The 12,505-nt window shown below is 32.1% G+C and overlaps 1 protein-coding gene across 3 annotated transcripts in view; it reads left to right on the top strand.

Moving 5' to 3' along the window:
- Positions 1 to 12,505, top strand: part of KIFAP3 (kinesin associated protein 3) — a 150,195-nt gene that overhangs the window by 74,452 nt on the left and 63,238 nt on the right. For all 3 annotated transcript variants that reach the window (XM_008051783.1, XM_021709449.1, XM_021709450.1), the window contains one exon: positions 9,612 to 9,712. In XM_008051783.1, the coding sequence (XP_008049974.1) occupies positions 9,612 to 9,712 (101 nt within the window). The remainder of the gene's footprint in view (positions 1 to 9,611; positions 9,713 to 12,505) is intronic.

The following is a 12,505-nucleotide window of genomic DNA, read 5'->3' on the forward strand; positions in this document are numbered from 1 at the left end:
TTAAATTCACTTTTTTCAATACATATTAATATTATTTAATTTTTAATTTACCAACAGCATCATGAAGAATGAAGAAATAAGCTCATCTTTATTTTGTGAAAAGAGCAGTATTTACCTTTTCTGAATTATTTATGGAAAACTGTTTGGAAATGGCAGAGTAATGTGTTTTCCAATTAGGAGGTGCTTTCCATGTTTTTGAAACTAGGTTGCCTTTATGATGGTTTCTTTAAGAAACTTAAAGTAGGTTTTTTAAAAATAACTTGGTTTAGCCCATTTATTACCCAACTGTTATGGAATTTCACACATCTGTTTCAGAACGCAACTCCTCATAGACTACTGCACTGTTTCTCAATTTTAATAGGCCTCATTTATCCTATAAATAAACCTACATTTTCTTACCTGATCAAGTGAGCAAACAATAGGGGTCAGATGTGGCAAACACTTTAACAAAAAGCACATGTCTTGCCGTCAGGGTGAGGTAGAGTCATATCAAGATTGCTTGAAGTTATTAATGGCAGTAAAATTTATGCTTCCTCCTGTTTTCCCAATTAAATCAAGAAGCCTTTTTTCTTAAGATTCTTCTATCACCAGCTGTTTCCAATACTGTGTGTGTGAATATTGCCTGGGGTGTCTCCATTTCTAGATGGTAAAATTTGGCCAAAACACATTAAGTCAATGATGTGGACCTGTAGGCTAGAAAACAGTCATTGTTAAGGGCTTTATTTTTGGTCCTTATCATTTGTACCACAATTATATGTATTTTGTAGGATTTATTGCAAATAAGTTATATTCTCTGGATGTAATAAAATAATTGAAGACATGAAAAATAAGCTACATAGCAAAATGTACATTTGTACATGCTAAAAAAGAATGAAAATTCATTAAAACTGTTGGATATTAGAGTTCTCACTTAGTGAGTAGCTTTTAATATAGAGAGATTATGGTAGATTTACAATGTCACTTTCTTATACTTTTAAAGTTAAACAATTGGACACAAAAATTACTTATCCATGAACAATCATATCATAAGAATTATACTTGATACTTCATAGTAATTATTGTAACCTATTAATTCTGTCATTTCGCCCCTTAACTCTTGATTTTAAAATGTTGGTTTTTATTGATCTCAAATCTTTGTTAGATTTGACTGTGGAAAAATCTATTATGAAACGAAAGATCATTCAGTATAGCTGCAATCTTAAAAATTGGTCTGTCCTAATTCAAGTTTAAGGCTATCTATTCATACTGGGTATGTAACTGCAGTATATTCTCTAATAGGTTAATCATAAAATTATATGGAAGCATGTATCAAAGATGAGCGTATATACTTTCAAAATATTTTTTGTATATTTTAATATGGTGTATATATGTATATATATATATATATATATATATATATATATATATATGTGTTCAATAATTGTTACAATTATCTTTTAGGTGGTGGTTTTTGCCTGTGGCATTTTCACTATATAGATAGGGCTTTAAGGGTTCTAAATCCATAGTAAATTTAAAGACACCTGTGATTTTTGAAGTGTGTTGTCTTCATACAGCCTTTCCAGGTGTAATATATCACCTTACTACTGTTCTATCCTAATATAGGTGTGCTTCTATTCCCACTTCCCTTTATCTTTGCATGGAGGCTTTGTGACTTCAAAGGAAGTGTTCTACTTTGAAAGAAGACATGGGGTGTAGAAGGGAATGAGAATCTGGCTAATAATATGGTCCATAACTTGTGTTCTCACTCTGTTTTCACAAAGTGTTGGGCTGCTTCTACTGCAAAAGCGGAAATTTGGCTTTGAGTTCTGGGGTTTAAAACTCATATTTCTGCTTGACTGAACTGTGAATGGAAAATCCCAAGTGTCTTACAAAATTAGTAGCTGAATGGTGTTTTTGCTAATCACTTTGAGATGAAAAAACCTAAGACATTTTAAAATTCAAAACCCATCAGCATGTATTTTACCCTTTAATTGGCAGAAAATCGATCATGAGAGCAGCCCAGAGAGTTGATTTTTTTTCTCCTTCAGCTGCTCCAGTTGAACTACAGCTGTAAATTTCTTTAAAAAGAAAAAAAAAGACACAGTGTTTCTTATAAACTCTTGAATGTACTTTATAAGTGCAATAATTCCCACAAAATCAGTTACTGAAGTTAATGACCAGTTTGTTAAGGCATTAACTGCTCTCAGCTGGGAATGACCAATTTTGGGGGAATGGCTGCACAAATGCTAAGATAATTCAGTAACACTTTCAAATAATGATCCAGCTAATTAACGGTGAATTCCTGTGGAAATCCTATCGAAGCACTTATGACCTCTGCATTTAATAGAATGAGTTCATCATGATTCATGTTTATTACCATAAATACCAAAGGAATCATAATGACTAGGCCTTTTTTTCCTACTCTGTCCTTATTACTTGAACAGATTTGACTAATCCACGTCCAGTCATTAAGGACCCAGTTCTCAAGATACTCAATCTTTTCACTGCTCTGCTCAAAATTCACAGAACCTTTGGTGCTATGCCAGCATACCAACTGTTGGCAGCCTGTTTTTACTTGGGATGCCATTAGGGAATAATTGATGTCTATAAGCCTTTAAGGGACTCGTTTGAAATGCTTGCTATTTGTAGGATGTAGAGGAATCATAGCTGGTTAGCTAGAGTTTATGACTTCTATTCATGAATTCTTATGGAAAAATCATACCTTCCAGCCCCCATTTTTTGCAGGAATTCCTTTAGAGTATATAAGATTTTTTTGACGTTTATCTTGTGAGAACTCAGATACTCTTTCTTCCAATGAATGAAGAAGACTATACGCGTTTAATAAAGAATAAGCTTTTAATTTTTCTTAAACCATGTAATCTCTCTAATGATTGTTTATTGCTATGTGATCTGCAATTTAGCCTTATAATCATAATTATAAATGTTGGCTGCCAAAGAGCCTTTACTTTCTGCACTGCTGTGTTTGAATTGATAAATTCAGGTTATTTCAGACATCCTACTCCAGGTATTCACTTTTGTTCTAAAATGCCTTGTCTTTTTGTTGGAGCTGTCAGATATCTACTAGATGCTGTGATGTTATAGGCTACGTTTTTATCAAGCAATTAATAATTTGTATAATTTATGAATCAGTGAGTAAGATATGTGGTTTATATACTATAGTGTAGTCTTCATTCATATATTGCAGTTCTTTAGAGTAGGAAGAAAATAATATGATTTGTAACTCTAGGATATGAACTAAAATCATCAAGGTAACATATGGGTAGTAAGGCCATTTATAAAATATTTACATCTTTTTTCTGACTAGAAGACCAAATACCAGTTTATCTTTTTTCATTCCCTAAATAGCAAAAGGATAAAAATTAATTTTATAGTTATTTGTAAATCAATTGCTTGAATTCTAGAGGAACCTTTTATCCAGACAAAATCCAGAAGATACATCAGCACCTTGGGCTAGATAGACCCCAGAATACAGTATTATAGTCCCTTAACTTTTTTATCACCACTTTTCACATTATTTCCTCAAAAAAAACAAAACAAAACAAAACAACTTCTGCTGCAGCACTAGTTGTAATCCAGTTTTTTTGTTTGTTTGTTTGTTTTGTTGTTCTGTTATGTTCAACTCAAACACATAGGAAAACACATCTGCTTGTTTAGGTTTTATTTGTCTGGGACATACAGTTTACAGGTAAATGAAACTGGGTAACTAATTATATCCTCGGACTTCTTTCTTTTATCTACTTGGTAGCCCATGGTCTCCATGACTATTCCCACTTTAGGAGTGAAAGGAAGTTCCATTATGAATAAGGAAGCATGAGTGGAGGAGGAGAGATTGTGTAGTGTGTGTGTTGGGGAGATACCATTTTCTTTTCTCAGGTTTGTTTTTTTTTCCATTAAGAAATGTATAACTCTGTAAGAATAAGAAAATGATGATGGGTTCTTATTAGATACAGGTCACTGTGTAGAGACTTGGGTGTAAGATGACTCTCCTAAGCCCCTACCTTATCAACAGCAGAGCTTACGGAAGACATCTAGGTAGAAGGACAAGCAGCTCAGCCATAGGGCCAGAGTATACCTCTGAACCCTGTCTAGCTTATCTCAGAGAAATCTTGGTTACCTCTTGCACCTACTTCTAACTATAGTTCTAGACTTGAGGATAGAAAAACACAAAGCAGCATGTATATTAGGAACACATATAGTACTCTTCTGATGGTGAAACAAATGTTATTGTCATTTGATATGATAATAAGAAATTATATTTATTGAATTGGTCTATTGTGTGTCACACCTGATGATAATTGTTTTTTTGGAATTCTCTGACCTAATCCTCACATAGCAACCTTTTGAGGTAGGTACAGCTATTATTCCATTTTTACAGATGAAAAAACTGTGAAACACAGAATTTATAACATTCACAAAGCCTTATAGCTAATGAGTGACAGAGCCACAAATTGAACCCAAGCAGCCTGCTTCCAGAGCCTGAGCTCTTAAGTATGGTGTTGTAGTACTACTGCTTCTGTCACCCTACCCACCTTTTAAGCTTCTAGCACCTTGTGTTTCTCTTAAAATCAAAGAGATTGATAGCAGGTATTGTCCAATTTAGTGAGAGTGAGTTTCTAGTCCTCAAAACTGCTTGGGATAATGCAATCTGCCCCACCAGGTACTTCTGTCATCCATTGGAACCTACCAATGAGAAATAGCTGATTGCATTTCTGCATTTCATCTCCTCTTTTCCCCTCTTCCCCAAAAGTCCCAGCTCCAGTAAACTCTTCTAGGTGTATCTAGGTGTCCCTTCTAGGTGTATCTAGGTGCATCTTTTTCCTATGCTGTGCCCTAAGGAATGATGAAAATAACATATTTATTTGGAATTATTGATTGTACCCTTTCTGCTCCTGGAAGGCTTAGTAAAAAGTACACTCCTGAGCTTGATAGTTAGACCTTGCTTTGAATCCCAGATTCACATCTGTGTTTCCTTTTGAAGGAGTCGTAACCTTAGTAAATGTCATTGCCTCATCTCTAAATCAAAGAAAATCAAAGACAATACCTACTACTTTAGTTGTTGTAAGGGTTAAATGAGGGAAGTATATACATGTAATAAGAACAATATCATTGTTTGTTTAACCCTTTCATTTTTCCTTTCTCTCAGAGAACTGTGATATAAAAAAGATTGTCCTTAACCTTGTGTTTCTAGAGTTTCTGGGTTTTTTCAGTCTTTTAGTTTTCAGAAATTTTTGGGATATCCTGATCATTTTAGGTAAAGATTATGGGAACTTTGGAACATAGAGTTTTTTAAATAGAAGATCACAGATAGAGAAAAATTTGCCTGGTATGGGAGAACTACAAGGAGTTTTTACCTTTGGCTATGAGTATGAAGAGAAAAGGAAACAAAGTACACAAAGGCACAGTTAGGACTGGATATAGAATAAATTATCCTACTTTTTGAAATTAGACATTTAGTTTTGCTGTGTAAAAGAAATACTAATTATTGTTATATTTGAGAACTGTTTCTTACATATATTATTCAGCTGCTTATAAGAAATTGTTATAATTTTAGGATTCTTCTCCATAGTTGCTTCTCACATGCCCCTTGATCCTGAGTTGACTTTTGGAAGAATATATATGTATACGTATACATATATATATAATTAACTCCAGAGGATCTTCCTTATTATTCTTATTTCTTTTTTTCTTCTTCTTTTTAAGCTTCTTCCAGTATTCAGGAATTTCTTGTTATTTTTTTCATTGAGTACTTATGTCTTAAAGGTGAGTTTCTTTCCTTTCACCTTACATGAATGATGCACCACCTCAGGACATTGCTTTTTTAAAATTCTTCCATTGACACTAGCAACAGACAGATTGTCCTGGAACATACAATAGCTTCCTATTTCATTTCTAGCCTCACATTGAATTTTTTTTTTTTTTTGAGTTGGAGTCTCACTCTGTCGCCCAGACTGGAGTGCAGTGGTGGCTCCCGGCCACCGCAGCCTCAACCTGCTAGGCTCTGGTGATCCTTCCACCTCAGCCTTCCAAGTAGCCAGAATTACAGGCATGCGCTACCATGCCTGGCTGATTTTTTGATTTATTGTTGAGATGAGGTCTTGCTGCCCAGGCAGGTCTTGAACCCGCGGGCTCAGGCAATCCACTCACCTCAGCCTCCCAAAGGTGTGGGATTACAGGCTGAGCCACCGAGCCCGGCTTCTCACATTGAATTTTAATGTTTGAGGATTTACTTTGATGTTGAAGAATCTCTTATATTGGTTATTGATTTCTCTTTGTGTCTTTTGCCTTTTAGTAAGCGGTGTGATTTGGATTCCAACTTTTCAGTGACTCCTTTACATAGAGAAAATATCTTCAAATAATATTTTGTAAAAATTAAAAAGGACTAGAATTACAGTTCAAGGACAGACAGAAAATAGCTGAAATAGCAGGGAAAGAGAGCCTTGCCTTCAGAATATAAGAGTTTAAAACCCTGTTAAAATATCTCAATTCCTCGGGGAAAAAAAAAAAAAGAAATACTGTGAAGTATAATCTGACCAAAACTTACAGGATACCTACTTCCTTGGGGAATAAAGTTGAAATTTTTCATTTTTTACTACATATCATAAAAATCTGTATAACCATGTTTTCCTGTCACAAGTGTGCTTTATAATAAAATCAGTATAAATTAATGCCTTCAACAGTGTAAAAATGTGATTTATTAAAATCTAACCTTAAAATCTATGAATCATACATATTTAGATTGCTCTGATCTTAAGAACCAAAATTGGCGGTTTCTTTCGCCTGTGCCAACCCTGGCATGTTTCCATTTCTTTTCTCCCTTTTTTCTCTAATATAGTTTACTTGAAACTTAAAAAAAAATTGGGGGGTTGAGAACACCCAGTGTTTTCCCCTTTTTCTCTTATTTGAAGTAATTTCACAAGTTTTGCATTATACTTCCTTCCAAATAAAATTCTCACCCCCAAATAATTAGTGTAGATATTATATTTTCTACAGCCATTGCTTGTATTCTGACTTACTAGTCTTCATCTTAAGATTTAAATGTTACTTTCTCCCATGTTCTTATATCTTCACTTATTTTTAAAACCATGGTCATTATCCCTAGGCCCATCTCTAACTCTATTTCAGCTTTTCTCTTCTCCATAGATCATGTAATAAAGCTCTTGAAACAAAAGAAGAGATGTGAAATTTACCTTAAATGATTTGATCTGAACTCTATATTCTGCAAATTTTGTATAAATTGTAATGCTATAATGAAAAAAGATACAAAATAGATAACATAAGTAAATATGATTTCATGTATAAAGTGTCCTGCATATGTTGTATTTCAAGTAGCTAAATTAATAAAATTTTTTTGAATGAATAAATTTATAGATTTTAGTTAAGGTGAAAACATTTACTAGTATCTGTTCATCTGACTAACATATTTTACCATTTTTATTTTATCTCAAGGGGCTGTCTTAGTGCTATTGTAAGCAATAGCTTTAGCCAAACAATTTTAAAAGATGTAAAATATTTGGTCTATATTCAAAAGAATTATATTCCTAAAATGTTTTATTCTATTCTGTTGCATATCAGTTTCTTACACCTAATAATAGTATCTTACTTGGAAAACAGTTTTACCTTACGATATAAAAATGTTTAAGACTGTTATTATAATCTAGTAAAGATCTTGGAATCAGAGAGACCTGTTTAAATCCCTGCTCAACATTTTACAAGACTGTGAAAATTATTTATTTTTTCCTCATCTGAAATATAGAGATGATAAGATCTATTTGATAGATTGTTTTGAAGAGTCAATGTCATGCAGTCTATTTAGTATGGCTCTTGATATGTAGTAAATGCTTAATAAATGGTTATTATTAGTCAATCAGCAATTACTTATGAAGGACCTTTTTTGTGCTAGGTACTGTTCTTAGAACTGGAGATAATGCAGTGAATAAAGTCCTTGCTTTCCTGGAGCTTATATGTTACTTAAAACTATATCAAGTGGTAAGGAAGTACAAAGCAAAGTTGGGTTATTGAAAGTCACTATATTTTCAATTTACTTTTAAAAGACCTGAAACTCCATAAAAGACTTCTGTCTCAAATCTGAAGCTCTTATAGAACTATTCATTTCTGTCTTTGACTAAATATGTTTAGTCATTTGGATTATTTTTTCAGTTTCTGATTCATAGGTATCAGTTTTGTCAGTTTTCATCTTTAAATATTAAGAATAGAATCAATCATCAGATATTTATTGAACCACTTAGCATATGTTCTGTGCTGAGCTTTGAGAAAAATGCCAGAGCTTATGTCTTCTAAAGAATTCCTAACAACCTTGGAAATGAGTGAATCTTCAGGATTTCTCATAGCCTAGAATTTTCAAAAAGGATATTGATTTGTGAATAAAAATTTTAGTAAAACAACTTTTGTAACTCTAATTTTACCACTGACTTTTTAAAAAAAAATATTTAGAGTTATGGGGTACATGTCACTGACTTTGAGATCATAAATAGGTCCTTAAAATATCCTCCATCTGAGCCATGAGCAGTGACTCACCCCTGTAAGCCCAGCATTTTGGAAAGCTGAAGTGTAAGGATTATTTGAGCCCAGGAGTTTGAGACCAGCCTGTGCAGCATAGCGAGACTCATCTCTACAAAAAATCAAATGTAATTAGTCAGGAGTCGTGGTATACTCCTGTAGTCCCAGCTACTAAGGAGGCTGAGGTAGAAGGATTGTCTGAGTTGAGGAAATGGAGGCTGTGGTGAGCCATGATCGTGCCACTGCGCTTCAGCCTGGGCGACAGAGTGAGACCTCGACTCAAAAAAAAAAAGGTGTGTAAATACACACACACATGCATGCACACACACACACACACATGCACACACACATACACATGCACACTCTATGAAAGCAGGTAGAAAGATTAAATGATATATTAAAGTCCCATTTTTTTCAAATCTGTGATATGTCAGTCACTTTTTGTTTTCAGTTTCAGGGTATAGAAAACTGGAGTAATCTTCCCTCAGAATTTATGAGATGCTCCTTAGACTATACTTAGTTTATAGCCTTAGGATTTTATAGTCATGTATTTTATTTTTTTGTTACAAATACTGTTTTACTCTTTTCATCATTTGGATTATTTTTTCAGTTTCTGATTCATAGGAATTAAAAATATTTTTAAATTTACTATTTCTTATACATCATCATTATCTATAAACTATATTTAGTATTTTGATAAAATAGTAAGGGTAGAGAGACAATAATAAACAATAAATATGAATGTTTATTATTCATATTCTGACCCAATCTACTTCATATTGGGCTCATGAAAATGATTAGTTCTTAGGGTAGTGTTTAGTTTTGTTTTGTTTTGTTTGTTTGTTTGTTATTTCAAAATATGCCTTTCAAAATAGCATTCTGTCTTGGAAATCAGTGATGTTTCACAGATGGCATGAAGTTTGCTCTAAACTTTGGATCTGAAACAGAGAGCTCAAAGTATTTTCCAGATTATGTTTGTATAAGTATTTTATTCGGTAGTTTAAAAGTTTTAGTGCATTAATTTGAATATGTCTATCTGGTTGCCTATCTGTCTATCTGTTTATATCACCATATCCATGAATTTTTATTCCTAGGCAATGAAAACTACAAACAAATAGCAATGTGTGTTCTTTACCACATAAGTATGGATGACCGTTTTAAATCAATGTTTGCATACACTGACTGTATACCACAGGTAAGTGTTTTGAGAAAAACATTTAAGAAATATATATATATTTTATTTTCTTCTCTTGATTTGTCAGATCGTCTTTTCTTTAAATTTTTTTCTCTTCTTATTAATAATAAAAATTTGCCACAGAAAATTTAGAAAGTAAAGAGCTGTATAAAAGTGAAAATAGCTTTCTGTTATAACAAACCCAGAGGAAACAATTTACATTTTAGTAGGCTTTTTCCTAAATATTTAAAAAATATAAATATTGGGATTGTGTAGAATATATAATTTTTATATATTGTTTGATTAACAGATCATAAAAGAATGCTCCCATGTCATTGAACACTCTTTAAAAATTATTTCTAACAGTTGTATAATATTCTATTGCATGGTATGCTATAATTTAAATATTGTTAATTTGTATGTTTAGATTTTTTTCAATTTATGACATATATGTAAGCAAATAAAAATAATGTGCATTCGGCATCATATATGTAAATGCTTACCTACATCTCTGAATTTTCTTAAGTTTAAATTTCTAAAAGTAGAATAACTAAGTTGAAAGATATGAACACTTGTGTCTTTCACACATTTTGGTCAAAATGCCTTCTAAGAAAATGTAAGTTTTTATATTTCCAACTGTTTCCCTTTTGACAACATGGATATTATTGTTTCTCTAAATATAGATTTTTCATTCTTTTTATTCACATTTCCATGAATATTGGTGAAGTCAAACATTTTTTCATGTTTATTATTCATATTCTGTTACAAATCATTCATGTTCCTTGACAACTTTTCTATTGTCTTGTTAATATTTTTATTATTAAAAAATACGAATAATTTATATAACTACTTTAACTCTTTGTCATGTTGCCAGTATTTTTGAAGTTTGTCACTTGCCTTTTAATTTTGTTTATGATTAACAGTTTTAACTGCTTTGCATTCTCTCATGAGAAAATGCTTCATCAAAATTCTTTCATTTTTATAGAACTCTCCTCAATATTTTGGATATTATTCAGTTGCTTGATATATTTCATATATTAGGTCTATTTATCTTAAGAGAGTTCACTGATTTTCTTTTACACAGACTACATGCTATAGGGTAGAGATTCCATACATATATGTGATTTTATTCTTAGCAAATTAATATTCATACAGTCACTATTGGGCTATTCACTTTTGTTAGACTATTTTCCACTAATTTGAATAGCTTGTGATTGTAACACTGCTTGGACTGATTTTTAATATTACATTATTTTTACAAAATGGTTTTCTGAAATAGAGAAATTGCAGAGTGTGTAATATACAATTAAAATAACATACTTTTAAAAACACTTTAGAAGAATATGAACAAATCATACATATTAAAGCAGTTTATCTTAAGACTCCTACTAGACAATTCCTCGTTAACCGTAAAAAGAGCTATTACGAAGCGAGAATCAAAGGGAGGCCCAAACCTTACCTGTACAATGACCACTTATCTACTTAATCCTGAATTGTACCCCACATCTTTAAATAAAATAAAATAGTTATTAAATGTATGCTACTTGAAAGTAATTGACATGTAGCAAAAAATACACCATAACTTCTCTTTTTATTAATCTAATTAACTATCTTATTTATTCCAAATTAGTGAAGCAGTACTAAAATTGAATATGCTATTCCAGAATTTTAACCCTTTACCTACATGTAATTTTAAAATTAAAAGGATAATTTCTTCGACTTTTGTATCAGAGGACAAACTAATTTTGCTTGTTTTTAGGAAATAGACTTCCCTGAAAGAATATACAGCACATCTTATCTAACAAGGCAGAACTTCTGATAGAGATAATGTGGGGCTTCTTATAAGATAATGCATGTCAGACTGTAGCCAATGCAGAGTATAATCAAACTCTTTGTCAAACAAGTTTTCAATAAAAGAGTAGCCATCACAAGGGGAGATTACAGGTGATTTACTACAGTCTCACTCCATATGTTCTAAAGGTTTCTGATTTGCAGTTTCAAAGGGTGTTCCTTTTCTGATCCCTTTTAGAATCAGAACTTCATTGACTACAGGATATGAATTGGAAAGCAGCCAAACAAGAATAATATTCTTGCTGAAATTGACTATTTTTATCCAGATTTAGGTATTCAAGATAATAACATTAAATAAAAGAAATAAATGCAAACCAAGAAGGGGTGAAAAACATTATGTTGAATTTTGAATTTACAGTTATTCTACTCTTTTAGAATGTATAATCTCAAATATAAAATGTAAAACTCTATTTTAAGTGAAAGAATCAGAAATAAGAGCATGTCTAGAAATACTTTTTAGATATTGTTTTTACAGTTTAAAACTTTGTAGAAAGTTCTCTCATACCTATCCATACATGTTTTCTTGCCAGACGGTTTTCTAACATCATACTTTTCTACAATGAAGTTTACAGAACATTTGTGATCTATATTTCAATAACAAAATTTTCCAAAACTCATTCGGGGGGAATCAAGACTTTTTGAGTTTTTTCCTTTTTTCTCTTTGAAATTTTAGCTCTTAAGGGAATAGTAAAGTTGTGTTACCAAATTATGCTGTAAATGTACTGAAGCTTTTTATAAGGCAGAATTCTGTGAGCCAAATAATACTCTGAATATATTTGTTCCTATAGTGCCATCCAGCCTATAACTTTTACTTTGCAGTGCCCAATTTTGACATATTTAAGGAAAAACAGACATGATTTTATTCCCACTCAATGCCAAGTTCCTTGCAAAATAAAAGAATCGTGGAAAACTAGTCAGAAATTAAATGAAATATCCAAGTCTACTTTAGGAATTAAAAAGATA

The sequence above is a fragment of the Carlito syrichta genome, unplaced genomic scaffold, assembly GCF_000164805.1.
Source record: "Carlito syrichta isolate Samal-C Ts95f unplaced genomic scaffold, Tarsius_syrichta-2.0.1 Scaffold233958, whole genome shotgun sequence".
Lineage (NCBI taxonomy): Eukaryota > Metazoa > Chordata > Mammalia > Primates > Tarsiidae > Carlito > Carlito syrichta.